Source organism: Trachinotus anak, unplaced genomic scaffold (assembly GCF_046630095.1).
Source record: "Trachinotus anak isolate AG129_WGS33_773 ecotype Australia unplaced genomic scaffold, CSIRO_AGI_Tana_v1 ptg000028l, whole genome shotgun sequence".
NCBI lineage: Eukaryota > Metazoa > Chordata > Actinopteri > Carangiformes > Carangidae > Trachinotus > Trachinotus anak.
Window position 1 is genome coordinate 7,291,096 of NW_027273879.1, and position 14,374 is coordinate 7,305,469.

Sequence of the window (14,374 nt, forward strand, 5' to 3'; positions counted from 1 at the left end):
CTTGTGGAAATCAATGCAATGCATTATTGCATTTGTGTGGCAAGCTTGATTCTCAGTCAGCACACAACAGAATACAGTTATTTACAATCATCCTTATCTCCCTGCCTACTTTCAGGGGTTGGTTGAGTGTGTTCACATGCATGAGATTGTATGTATTCCTATGTGTGTCTGCAGTACAAAAAAAGGCCACACAGCAAGCATAGTAATTTATAAGATAAGCACTTGTTTCTAAAGCAGGGCACAGAAGATGGAACATAAAATGCTACCACATGCAGTTCTGTAAAAGATGGTTCTCCCAGATTAGAGGTAGAATCTCAGTTTACCATTGCACTGCAATGTTAACAGGTCATCATCAGAGAAATCATTTTTGTCATGAAAAAATTATTCTTTAAGGCTATGTCCATGCCCCTGAGGAACATAAAGGTCCTGTGAAAGCTCTTGTTTGTTTGTTTTTTCATAGTAGCATGAGGCTCAACAGATTATCCAGATGTTCTTTCTTTCATTTTCTAAGGTTTGAAATGTGTCTCACAGTGCAGCGGAAACTAGATTTTTTTATCATAAAGCTTTGCTGATTTACACATCTACACATTAAAGATTAAACTGGCTTGCTCAGCGCCTTATTCTAATGTATTTTACAGGACTTACAATACTTCCAGGGAATACACTTTCCTCATTTCAAGCCTGAGATGAAGCAGGATGTAACCCCAGAGGAAGTTGCTGATGAGTACTGTCTAAGGCGAGGCTTCCTGTAAAGCAAAGATAATGATTAAAGCTTTGGGACCAACTGGCTGAACCGGTCAATTAAGCATTTGAAGAAGTCCGACATTTATTAGAATGATGCATATGTGCACTTGTTTAGATGTTTTGACTCTTGTTCCAGCGTCATCTTGTTAATGTCCCCATCTTTGATTGGTATTCATCCCCTTTCTGAGCTACTGTATGATCAATAGTCAAAGTGTTTTTGTTTTTTTGTGTTGTTGTTGTTGTTGTTGTTGTTGTTGTTGTTGTAGTAGTAGTAGTAGTAGTAGTAGTAGTAGTAGTAGTAGTAGTAGTAGTAGTAGTAGCGGCGGCGGCGGCGGCAGCTGAAGTGTGTGGTGGTCTATATGTCAGTTGATGCCCACACAGACTGCAGGGAAGCGATGCAGAGTATCAAGGCAGTCTTGTAGACAAAACCTTTTAATTTATTTCTCTTACACACTCTTGCAAGTTCCATTTAGCTACATCGGCTTCATAGTCCTGTGAGTGTGCACGGCTTACTGGGATACAGCTATGATTGATGTTATTAGTAACACCTGTGCTTTTCCTGCTAAAACTAATCAAAATGAAAAAGGCCTGTGGATGATGAATACAAACATTGCGGTCCATTCATTCTAGTGAAAGCACTCAATATGTTTACCAGAGCAGTGACGGAGTGCATCCGCAAGGTATTTTAATTTCCACAAGTAGTTCACTAACTTGCATTTGGGTTTATTATTTCAGTATGGATTAGGTATATCAGCTGATATTATATCACCAATATACTGGTATGGTTATATACAATATGTACAAAAAAAGTGCACCCATTATTTGAAGTTTGCTTTTCAGCTATTAAAAGCACAGTGTGTAACAGTATGTTAATGTTTATGTTGTGTGTTCATGTAGAAACATAATATTGTCCCAAAAAATAGTATCATTATAGGTTATAGATGTTGATTATAGGCATGCACATACCATACCCCTGGACTCATTCCATTAGTACTCCATTGCATTAAGCTGGATTGCTTTGAATGTTTTTGACTACTACATTCTCATAATCTGTCTTTTTGTCTCTGTTTCTTCTTAGCTTAGCTTAGCTTAGGCTTTTGGCTCTGTTCAGCCAACACAGATACAATGTTTATAGACATCTTAGGCTATGTCCACACTACTACATTTTCATTTTAAAACAATGTTTTAAATTGAAAAAAAATCTCCGTCCCCACAGCCGTTTGAGCTCTGTATCAGAGACGATCTTGGTCCATACCAAAATGCATACATGCATGAGCATTCACGTACACTGGGCATGCACGACATGGTGTAAACAGGAAGCAGATTGTCTACGCTGCAGTTGATTAGTTGCACAAAATACTACAAATGAGGAACATCAAAGGCAGTTGAAACGTTAAAATGTAGAATTGAACTCCACAACAGCTGCTGGCGGAGACAAGATCAGTAACACTAATGTAATGTGTTATCCATGTTACATTCACCACTCAAGGCTGCTAAGACCCAATCAGGGAGCGACCGTGGGTGTCTGTTTCATCATTTCCAAAGGTTACCATTTTCCCTCATCCAGACTAAAATGCAAACCACTTAAGTTTTTAAGCTAAAGTGGGGCCAGCAGCGTTTCCAAAAGTCTGTTAGGCACTCGAAAACTCGGGAATAGTGTGGACGGCTTGCGTAAATGTAGCAAAAGAAATGCGTTTTAAAACTAAAACCTAGTAGTGTGGATGTAGACTTAGGGTAAATGAGCTTTCAAGCAGCTCACAAAGAAGTACATTTTTCCAAATTATCTTGCAATAAATTGGAGAGGAAGGTAGTCATAAAAATTGTTTTTCTTTTTGGCAAATGAACAAGAAAACACTAAAAACCAGGACATTGTGCCTCAAGCCCATTTTACCGGCAGCGCTTGTTTTCATTGAGATGAAGCATTGTTTTGTATTTTTAGATTGGTTTGGAAACTGACTGCATCGTCTATTGAGCTTATCTATAATACCATCAGCGCATGATAGATTTTGCAGAGCTCTGCCCACAGTTGTCACACGACAGGAAATCAGACATCAACTCTTGAGCTGCATTTGCCAATTCAGTGCCGCCTGGTTTTTTATCTCTTTAAAGATTATTCATTTTCCCACCATCTCTCTGCAGTTTCCTTTCTGTGCTAGCACTAAACATGTTATCTCGTCATGGTGGCTGGCGTCTGTCTGTCTATCTGTCTGTCTGTCTCGACACACTGTTGTAAACACAGTAACTAAAGAACAATGCACGATAGAATATCTGTTCTTACACTGCAGGTTCCCCGTGTAGAGTAGATGGTCTGATTCATTTTTGGAATACCTTCCTGCTGAGATTTCCATATTAACAACACGGATAATTTCCCTGGAACCGCCAAAACTCTTAGTAGTAATGTATGTAATGTATTTATCAAATGGCTGTTGTATTGGATTGCTTTAGATTGCACAGATGTACCTAATAAACAGGTAGCTCAGTGTATTGTCGTGACTACTCTATTTCTTCTTTGAAGACAACATCCATCTCTCCTGTTCACAGATCCACTTCTATCTAGCTATCAGCTATCAGCTGTTATGGTTCATCAGAAGTGTCACAAGAGAAAAATATGTTTTCTGAGACTGGATAATGTGAACTGAGCTAACCTGCTGCTGCTTGTCCCCTCTTCTCACTCATCCACGATTCCATCTAGCTAACATAGCTACAATGATGAACAAATTAGGCAATTAATGGTTTTGCTGTAAACAATGACAGAAAAGCGGAAGAAAAAACATACCATTTTCACGAACAGTGGGAGGAAGAGGTCTTCTTCACAACAGTGAAAGAAAAGAGTGTATGTTACCTGTGGGGGCGACTGTGGCAATGGCAAAATGGCACAACATCAAGAGGCACTTCAGTGCATGCCACAAGACCTTCAATACTAGCTACCCACCAGGTAGCTCATTACAGGTAGAAAACAGCCATGAGTTAAAGGCTCCTGACACTACTGGCCCTGAGGACAACAACAAGTATCAACAACATGTAATGCAAAGGTGACCAAGATTTCCTCAAATACCTACATTACCACTGCATCATTCACCAGCCAGCGATATCTGCAAATGGAATGGGCTTTGATCACATGATGACTCTGGTCATGAAGATCATAAATGGCATCCACTGCAAAGCTACACAACACAGGTCACTCAAGATTGTGTTGGAGGAGCTGTCAGCTGAATTTAGTGACCTGTCACCACACACTGAAATCCAATGGCTCACCAGGGAAAGAGCTTCACTTTTTTTTTTTTTTGTCACATTTGGGTGAAAACAGAGTTCATGGAATCCATAGGGAAAGATGCCTCACTGCTTAAGGACACTGAATGGATACTAGATCTTGCATTTCAAACAGACATCACTGGGAAACTGATCCATTAGAACGGTGACCTGCAAGGCAAATTTAAGACAAATGCACTTAAAGCCAAGATGAACATTTTCTTTGTGTATTTACAAAGAAAGAAATTGCTGCACTTTCCCTCTGTGCAGCTGCGGCTGAATGACAGTGCCTCTGCATCTAGGGCCTTGGACACAGCTCCAGACAAGTACTCTAAACTCATAAATTGACTTGGGCAAGAGTTAGAAGACAGGTTTTGTGACTTTGACAAGCTGGAGCCATATCTGTCATTCATTTAAAATCCTTTTCATTTAAGTAGACATGACGTGCATTGCTGAGCAACTAAAATTAACTTCAGCTTGGATGCTTGTGAGGTCGAGACATGAGAGTGGTATCAATCTTCTCATTTAAAGCAAATAAGCGTGTTTAAATGTACCTTTAAGATGTAAACCTTACTGCTATGTGTTTTGATTTGTGACAACCCTTCTGAGTGTAAAGAACTTTCTAAATAACTCATGTCAGCCACTCAGCCCCCTGCATCTCATTCTCCATCCCTCCCACACGTCTTTCCTCTCATACTGTCAGTTGTCACTTCAGCTGTCTTTCCCCCAAGAGGAAACATACTGTGACATGTCCTGATCTGTGACTTACAAGGTCACCTCTCTGTCCCTCACGAAGACCTTGGCTGACAACTTAGTAACATTATTAATTCCTCCTTCCCTCCTTTCATCACCCCCCCACACCCAGTCTCTTCCCCCTCTCTGGTACCCCCTGCTGATCAGTCTATCAGGAGGCAATTATTTAAAAACACCATTAAAAGTGAAACCAGTGTAGTGGGGAAACCAATTAACCTTTACATCCTCCCTCTCCCCCAGGCCCAGGACCTGAATGTGATTGAAGAGGTCATCCGCATGATGCTGGAAATCATCAACTCCTGCCTGTGCAACTCTCTACACCACAACCCCAACCTGGTGTATGCGCTGCTCTACAAGAGGGAGCTCTTTGAGCAGTTCAGGATGCACCCATGCTTCCAGGACATCATGCAGAACCTGGACACGGTCAGTCTGCTTCTTTTGTGGTAGTTACCCAGATAGCAGAAGTAATGTGAGAGAAGCGTGGAACTTGGAGAGCCTTACCTCGTGGTGCTGGCTGATTTGTGGTAATTATTCCATAGATCAAGGTTATACAGATTTTCCCTGAATGTCCACTTCATCTGCAGGGAAAGTTTCAAAAAGCCAGAAACCCCTGGAACACATGCAAACTGCATCATTAACATAATGTGAAGTTGGACTGTATGGCATGCTGAGCTCTGTGAGCTTAAGTACTATTGATGAATTAATCAGCCCCCTTGTGTCAAGAGGCTCTGTGTCAAATATTCATTGAGAGTGTTTGGTGTACGGGGGAGGAAGGGACAGAGCGAGAGAAAGCTGTCCTTCATCGCTGTATTAGTCATGTGGAGGGGGAAAAGAAGCTTTGGTGTGTATGTGTGAGGGATGGGGGTTGCTGCATACACTGCCATGGGCTTTGCTGTTATCCATAAGTATGAGGGAAGCATGCTAGCTAGAATCTCTCAGTTAAGTCAGTCTCCCTAAGGCTATTCTCCGAAGCCTTACCCGTGCTTGCAAATCCGTGTGTGTGAGCATGAGATTCAAGATGAGGGGCTGCTTTTTTGCTCCTCTAAATTAACCCCATATGGGAGGCCTTCACAGTTAATGAAGAGATTAGTATTAGATAGATGTAGACACGCACACAGAGTGCTTGTGGGCTCTGGTGTGTTTGAATTCTCTAAAGCAACCACGGAGCATGAGCAGAGAAAACATTGCCTGTAGATGCATTTTTCACTGTTGGTTTGACAAAGAAGAGCATTAAAAAGAATCAGTAATACCTTTCTTAATGATCAAATATCAAACAATTCTCCAGGGAAGAACCTAGCACAGCAGTGGAAATGCAAAATACAGTTTCCTTGATCTCTTGTTTGGCTTAAACCCAGAGGGCCTCAAATAATTTGAAGTTCTTACTTTAAGTGCAAAGAAACATGCTCAAACCCTATGGTGAATTTGTAATCTGAAATACTGCATGTCTTTACGGAGCCTGTAGCCTACGGGCATACTGTATTAGCCAAGCCTATGCTCTTAGTATTTTGAATGTGTGTAGCATGTTTCGACTCTCTAAAAGCAGAGTTCATAAAGTTATATCCATTTATATATGTATAAACAGTTTCAACCATTTCATCAACTTTTATTCACCTAATACCCTCAACCAGTATTGTAATATTATTGGCTTATAAATTGCACTATATGTAACTCTGTATGCATGCATGCCAAGATGCAAGCAGTGTACCGCTGCTAGGAAACACAACAACCAACGGATGCAACTCGTTGGCTGTTGATTCAAGTAATAAAATGTCATCCCCAAATCAAACGGATCAGCTGCATAGATTTAACAGCAACTTGTGTGAATCTTAATGTGGTTAACAGGGTGGAACATCAACACCAGTGTTGTTATTTTCATATTGAAGCCCTCTATATGTAGCATGATGCCACTTTGTTCCAACTCAGATCTTCATATTGCACCCAGTGTCATCATATAGGGTGTGGCTGCTGCAATATCAGTGTGACAGCTCCAAACAGTGGGATTAGACGCGTCAAAGAGCTTCATGACAGAACTGGGAGTGGATGTTAAACCTCAGTGAGATCAAGATGACATGAGATCCTGTGTATTTAGGAACAGGAACAGGAACAGGATTTAATAGTGAAAGATTTAGACTAGAGCTGACAGATACTGAATTTTTGAGGCCAATAACAATATTGATACTTCAGAGCAGTTACAATACCACAATATATATAATGTTATATTATGCTATATATGATAGCCACATAAATTTTTACTTCAAAAAAGCATTTGAATCCTACCAAAATGGTTTTTACCACAGTTTACTGTTCTGCATTTTTTTAAATGTGCCAACAAACACACTAATACACATATATCTTTGATAACCCAGTGTTGGTTAATTACATCAGTTGTACAAAAAACTAAGTCTTATGAGTCCTGGGCTATATCTTGACTGGCAGCAGTTTTTAATCGACACTAATCAGGGAAGTTTAGAGGTGCTCATGGGTGTATTTTATACAGATAGACTCAGACTAGTTGTCTCCCCCTGTTTCTCTATGCTAAGTTAACCAGTTGCTGGCTGTAGCTTCATATATGGTGCACAGACACTAAGGAAGTGTTTTTCCCAAAATGAACTATTCCTAGAACTCAAAACCATAACAAGCAATTCATAATCCTTCTTAAGTGTCACCCTTTTTAAACACAGTATACATTATGCATTACAAAACATCTCCATCAGACCAAATGTATTTTTGGCAAAGTTGGGTTCTGTATTATAATTGACTGTTTCCTCTTGCGTGACCATTAGGTGATTGGCTTCTTCAGTCAGCGTCTGGAACAGGCTGGAAGTGACCTGTCAGTTGAGAGGGTTCAGGAAGTCATCATGAAAGGAGCCCAGGCCCTGCCCAAAGACAGACTGAAGGTGAATCTTACACACACACATACACACACACACACACACACGCACACACACATCAGTAGGACAGATTGGGTCGCAGTGCATGGAGATAAGGAATAATGAATGATGGCTGGCTGAAGGAAAAAGAAGAGGGACATAGTGGACATCAAGATTCATGTGTATAATCTAACAATGTGTTGTTAAGGGCTGCGAGGTACGGCGGATTGGTGCTGGGGAGCTAAAGGAAAAACGAATTAGTTTGTCTGGACAGGTGAGAGAGCGGGAGAGGTATGGTTCAGGGATATGGACTCAGGCGAGGGAAAGATGGAAAGAACCATTGGGACATGAGACAAAAGGCCAAACCCCAATTCTCATTAGCATTAATGCCCATCTTCATTCCATCTCTGCTAGCTTGCTACATTCGAACATGTAATGACATTTCAAGGAGATGGGATGGGGGGCTATGGGGCACTTTGTCATGGGCACATAAGATCGGGAGGAGGGGGTGGGGGGAAATAAATCTGCCACCGCGCCTCGTTACCAAACACTCCCAACACTCCTGGCGGGTTCGCTAACCCCCGCCCCTCCCAGTGCTCCTCCATTAATCAGTGAGGAAATATGTAACCAGCGGTCTCCCCACTCCGCTCCACACCCGCACAGAAGCTCTTAATTGCATGTTTTATCATGTGTTTCATGTTCTATACTTGGCGGCTGGCTGCAAGGCATTTGTCTCGCTAGCCAGTGTGGAAGAGGGATGGTGCGTGGCCACGAGTCCATGTGCTCTCTCTGTCTTGCTCTCAGTCAGCACCTCGGAGCGCTAATGTAGCGATCGACCGTAGAGCTGTAGAATTACACATGGAGCCATGCGGATAACCCCACCATGTCCTTCAGCGAGGTTGTTGGACCTGTAGCACACACTCACAGACTGGAATATGTGCAAATGTGTTTGCCATCCTTGCCGTCTGTGTGCGTTTGCAGTTGACCATTTGAATTTGTGTGTCAGCGGTGGTGTGTGTGTGCAGCCATGTGTGCCAGTCTTTGTTTCTGTGCAGAAGTGTTGTTGAGTCTCACATTGACTCTTGAACATCTGAGTGCTTTCCAGCTCCACAGGGTGCCGTGAAGCGAAGAGAATATCTGGGCAATGTCTCCTCGGGGAGAAGTCCCCACCGCTTGATGGTACCATCGCTCATACAAACAGCTGTCCCTATACCTCTCGGTTCTCTTCATCTTATGAGCTCATTCTGCTATTCAGCCTCCAATGTGAAAATCTATAGGTTGGATTAATGTTGTGTGGACTCATTGATAAGTTGTTAATTACTCAGTAAAAGCTCTTAGACAGAGTATTGGTGTCTCAGTCAGTTGTGCATGCACAGAGTGGGCTGATAAGACAGAGACATGAGGATGTTTGCTCCCCTCTAAAAACACAAGTCGAGGCCAAGCATGTAATTCAACTTCAGTTTTACCTTTAGTGGTACCTTCAAATTTAATAGTACAATCTCTGTTCATGAATGCCATCTTCCTACTGACTACCTGAAGGTATTTGTTGTGGAAACATTTTCTCATGTAAGCTGCATTTTCGTATTCATCCACCTTAGTGTGGATGTGGCTTAAATTTGCTCTGTTAAAATGTGTTTGTTTGGGAGGAGCTGACTGTTGCAAAGTAAATAATTTTGTTTGTATTTTACTGACAAAACACAACTATGCTGTTTATGGCGAGGAGGGGGCATTGTAGACGCAAGACTACAGGAAGCCTGTTTACTTAAAGGACTTAAAAGCAGTTACACAAAGAGGTAGACATGTAAATTAGCACCCAACTGAAAGAAAGGGTTAAAAGAAGGTGGTAAATACCCCAGGGACAACCTTCAGTGCCTCGCCACTCAACCGTCTCTCTCTCTCTCTCTCTCTCATTCTTTGTGTATTTGTGTGTTGTTTCAGGGTGTGTGAGTCTAAGAGGCTCTCATGGGCAGTGCCTGTGGAATGTGTTGTTTAGCCTGACCAGCTGAAATCTGCTTTATTGAGCATCGATAGCCTACAGACTCTCTGGCTCCTTAGGACAGGACGGAGGGTGTAGGGGGTGATTGGGTGGAGGTGGGGCGTACCAGCTGTTACTCAGTACCTGGGCCTTGATCTGAAGTCTGATGGCTGGTCAGTACTACTTTCGCACACGTCTCTCACTCCGAAGCCTCTTTCAGACCAATGGGGTAACTTTTGAAAACCCTACATGAGGTTGCGCCGTGCAACAGAATCAGTCTCACCAACTGATCTTTGGTTCTTTTAAGATGTAACCATGTAGTAGAAATTAGTGGTAGCTTCTAGCTCCCTTAACTGTACATTTTATTCATATAAAAAAAACTTAAATTTGATTTCAAAATGTGAGTTGTTGCTTTAACATTTCATAAATTAACCAAATAAACAAATAAATCGATGGATATTAGGTCTGCAACTATTGTCATTCAAAACATGATGCATTGTTTTGTCTATATAATGTCTACAACCACACTTGCAGCTCCATGAGGCTGTACTGTAGGCACATGCAGCTAAGCCTGATGAGAATGTTATTACTTTTGCAGGTATTTTTGTCATAAGTCCAAGTACTGGACTAATTAAAATTTTTGACCTGATCATGGAGCTAGATGAAAAGTTACTGTACCACAGTCAAGAGATCAGCAAAATCATTCAGATTGATCATGTGGGAACTACATTTGAATGTCTGTAGAAAATGTTGTGCCAATCCATCATAAGATGTTATATCTACATATATATATATATATATATATATATATATATATATATATTATTAGATAAGTAAAAACTTTGAGCTTATGGTGGCGCTAGAGGAAAGGTCAGGGGATTGGCAAAGTCATTAGGATCGAGCCTCTGGGGCCATGAATGTCTGTACAAAATTTGATGGCAATCCACCCAATAGTTGTTGCGATATTAGATAGCATGCCTTAAAAACCCAAAGAAAACCCAATACTCAATTTACATTCTCCAGAAGCAGAGAAAAATGGGAGTCCAAATATTGCAAGGACCACTTTGGGATGTGCATAGGAAAAGAGGACAGTGAACTTCAACCAAACTATCTGAAAATACTGGGACTGATGGATACTTAAACAGGATATTTTGGAACAGGATTGGAACATGGCCTGAAATCACCAATGGTTGTTATTGAAGTGAATGACTAATTGCAAGCCCTTTGTTTACAATGATACAATATTAAATTACAGTATTAGTACATAATGACCATGGGTTTTATCAAAGACTAATATGTTGCACTTTGTAATATAACCTTTCAGTGCTTGTGTACCTGCATGTAAGTGTGTGTGTGTGTGTGTGTCTGTGTGTGTGTGTGTGTGTGTGTGTGTGTGTGTGTGTGTGTGTGTGTGTGTGTGTATCGAGTTCATATTTGCTCCCTAGCCGCATTCTTCTCTGTCTGGCCGAGCTCTGACAGCACAGCAGCATGCAGAGGAGGGAAGGGAACACAGAGTCCTGAGTGAAGATATGAGGCCAGCCAGTCAGTCTGTGTTCAGGGGCGAGGGCCTGACCCGCCAAGACCCATAACTAACTGATATGAGCCTGGGCCAATTGGGCCCAGACAGCTGCCAGACTGAGAACAAAACAGAGGAGTGCAGGAGGCAACAGAGTGCCAGGAGAAAGAGAGGAAGCCACAGTACGGACAGAACAAGGGACAGAGATAATATTAGGGTGTTAGATGCTCTGATTTTTCCCAGAAAGCACTGGAGCCTTAAAGGGACATTTTTGCTGTGAGGCGTACTACATGTAGCGATATCCAAAACTTCCCAAAGCGCCAAATCCCCTGGTGGCTCTTGTCCAATATAAAAATAGGAGAAAAAATGGAGGCCATTGTGATTCAGGGATAATTTTTCTTTTTTCCCATTATGTGTTCAATATCTAGTGAAAGTGGTCGAATGTACACAGGGGACTTTATATTCCTGCTGTTGGGTTCATAATTTCTCCTCCAGTAGGCACTTGAGTTCTTGGGGAACACTCATTTGGATAAAGTATGTTTGTTTTAGTGGCACAAGGTGCATAATTTTCACTTACCTTCCAGTCTGTTGGCAAGTTGTGAGATTATATACTGCCTGCTTTACTGATGTGACACCACACTAACAGCCTTTATCATTAAAGGAGTAGTTTGATATTCTGGGAAATACACTTGTAAAGAGTTGAAAAGAGTCATATCTGTACATTAGATATGAAGCTTGAGGAAATGGTTTGCTTAGTTTAACATGAAGACTGGAAATGGGGAAACTACAATCTTGGCTCTGTCTGGACAAAAAAGAAGTGTAAAAATAAATCCAGGAGCCAAGAAATAGACCCTCACGTAAACCATCATAAAAACCATAAATTGTCATTTTTATACTGGTTTTGTACAGATGAAAACAACAAGATAATAACATGTTAATTAGTAGCTTTATAGGTGCTGGTTGGTCATTTTTTTTTAACCTTTGGACAGAGCCAATCTAGCTGTCATACATATGCCGTTTCTTTATCTGCCATCAACAGCCTTTCCATGACACAATAAACCAGGGAGGCATGAGAAAGGAACATACTTGAAAGTAAGAGAAAATGCTGAATAGAGGTTGAGAAGAATTCTATGCATTCGTATTTGATGTTAGGCCAATCATAGCTGTATTTACAAAGGCACAAAACATTCAAATACATGCAGCAGTCACTGAGAAAAGACCATTTGTATGCCTTAAAGTAGAGCTCTGATTTGTTTCATCTGTTCCCGTAAACTGCAAGTGCTGCGTTCAGAGGTCGCGATGAAGTGCTCCTCATATTCACAATTCAGTCATGGTTTGAAAGAGCTTATAAACTGCAATATTGTGCTTTTAATGTCTTGCCACTACGTGCAACACTACCACTATGGGCAGCACTGTATTTCCACAGTGGCTCATGTCGGCCTTTCAGTTTTATGAAAACAATAACTTAAAAACATTACATGGCACATACTGCTTACACCACCACCTTCCTCATATAGATGATTAGTTTTTGGAGCACTGTTACATAGATTTGCACATCAATGAGGGAGAAATTTCATTCCTTAATGCTTTAAGATGGTTATATTAAAACCACATGTGTTTCAAAGTATGTTGACATTGGAGTATTTGCTGATTAATGCTTTAATTATCGTAATTACCTAATTAGCATAACTGGTTGTATTTCATATATCACAGTGATTATAGCAGGACATAACCGCCTTCGGTTTTGTTTTGTTTTGTGCTACTAAATCAATTTCTGTCTTAAAATGAAAGACTATGCTAAAACTATGCTAAATTATATCCTATGCTAACATGTAAAAGTGAGCCTAGCTTGAGTAACTGTCACCATCAGTGTCATATGAACATTTGATGAGTTGGTAAGCTTGTCCACGAGACAGTCACCTACACACAAATACCAGGCAGATAATACAGCTCCTGCTTTGTGTCTAGCTGTCACAATGGCGGTGGTGTGTGTGGTCTAGCCTCAGTAGCCTGGCATATGGCCTGTGACCCCATAGCCCCTCTGTCTGTGTCATTATGATACCGATAGTGTGGCTGTGAATAGAGCCAGCCATGACTCAATAGACAGGACTCGGACCATCACATAAAGGCCCTCAGCGTCTGTCTTTCACCGCAGACTGATTACTGGCTGTGTGTGTGCATATACATGCATGTGTAGACAGGAGGATATAATGAGGCACTGTTGTATTATTGATGCTCTTCTTTTTCTGCCTACCTGCTGTTAGGTGGGCTGGCAGAAGCCTGGTAGGGTCTGGTTGGTGGGCTTGTGTTTGCTTCTGGCAGGTTTGGAAAAGACTTGAGCACCCTGTATTTCAGTGGAGGATTGTGTCAAATGGAGCTGCACCGATTAGTCCATTGATCGATTAGTTGATCACCAGAAAATAATCATGTTTTAGTTGCTTTTTAAGCAAAAATGTCAAAGATTCTTTGATTTTGGCTGCTCAAAATGCCAGGATCCTGCTTTTCTGTTTTATTTCACTGTCCATTGAAAATCTTGTTGTTGGCTGAACAAAACCAAACAAGTAACTTTTGACCACCTGAAATTACACTGCATTTTCCACTATGTTCTGACATTTTATTGACAAAATAATTATTTGTTTAATCAAGATAATAATCTGAAGATCAAATGATTGTGAAAGTCATTGGTTGCAGCCCTAATGTCAAACACTGCACTTGCAATCAAGACATTTATTCAATCAGTAAATCAAATGGCTTATTTTGGGATTATGTTTTAAAAAATTTCAAGTTAAAATTAAATGTGCTGAAACAAATGTCAATAAAAACAAAGTCACTTGTAGTGTGTCCCTCTGTGTATATGTAACAGGATGGTAATTCATTAGAACTGCAACGATTTTCTTTGATTATCTTTTTTCAATTTTTACAAATAATTGTTCATTGGACCACAAAGTTTACATCACAGATTCCCAGAGCCCAAGTCCTCCTATTCATGTTTTATAGTTTATTTTGTCCAACCAGCAGCCCAAAACTGAAGGATATTTAATTCAATATCAGAGAGGACATAGAAAACACTCAAGTCTTGAGTTCATTGTCATGAGTCACATTTTAGAAGTTAGAACCAGTGAATCTTTGACACTTGTGCTTGGAAAATGAAAACAATTAATCAATAACCAAAATGGCTGCTGGTTAACTGTAACTGATAAGACCCAATCAGGAAGCGAACATGGATGTCTGCGTCATCGATTCCAAAAAAAAAGCTATTTCTGCCCG

General features: G+C 40.8%; 1 protein-coding gene across 2 annotated transcripts in view; it reads left to right on the forward strand.

Annotated features, from left to right (window-relative positions):
- Positions 1–14,374, forward strand: part of dym (dymeclin) — a 50,940-nt gene that overhangs the window by 34,083 nt on the left and 2,483 nt on the right. For both annotated transcript variants that reach the window (XM_071465940.1, XM_071465941.1), the window contains exons 15-16: positions 4,987–5,169; positions 7,530–7,643. In XM_071465940.1, coding sequence (XP_071322041.1) covers positions 4,987–5,169; positions 7,530–7,643 — 297 coding nt within the window. The remainder of the gene's footprint in view (positions 1–4,986; positions 5,170–7,529; positions 7,644–14,374) is intronic.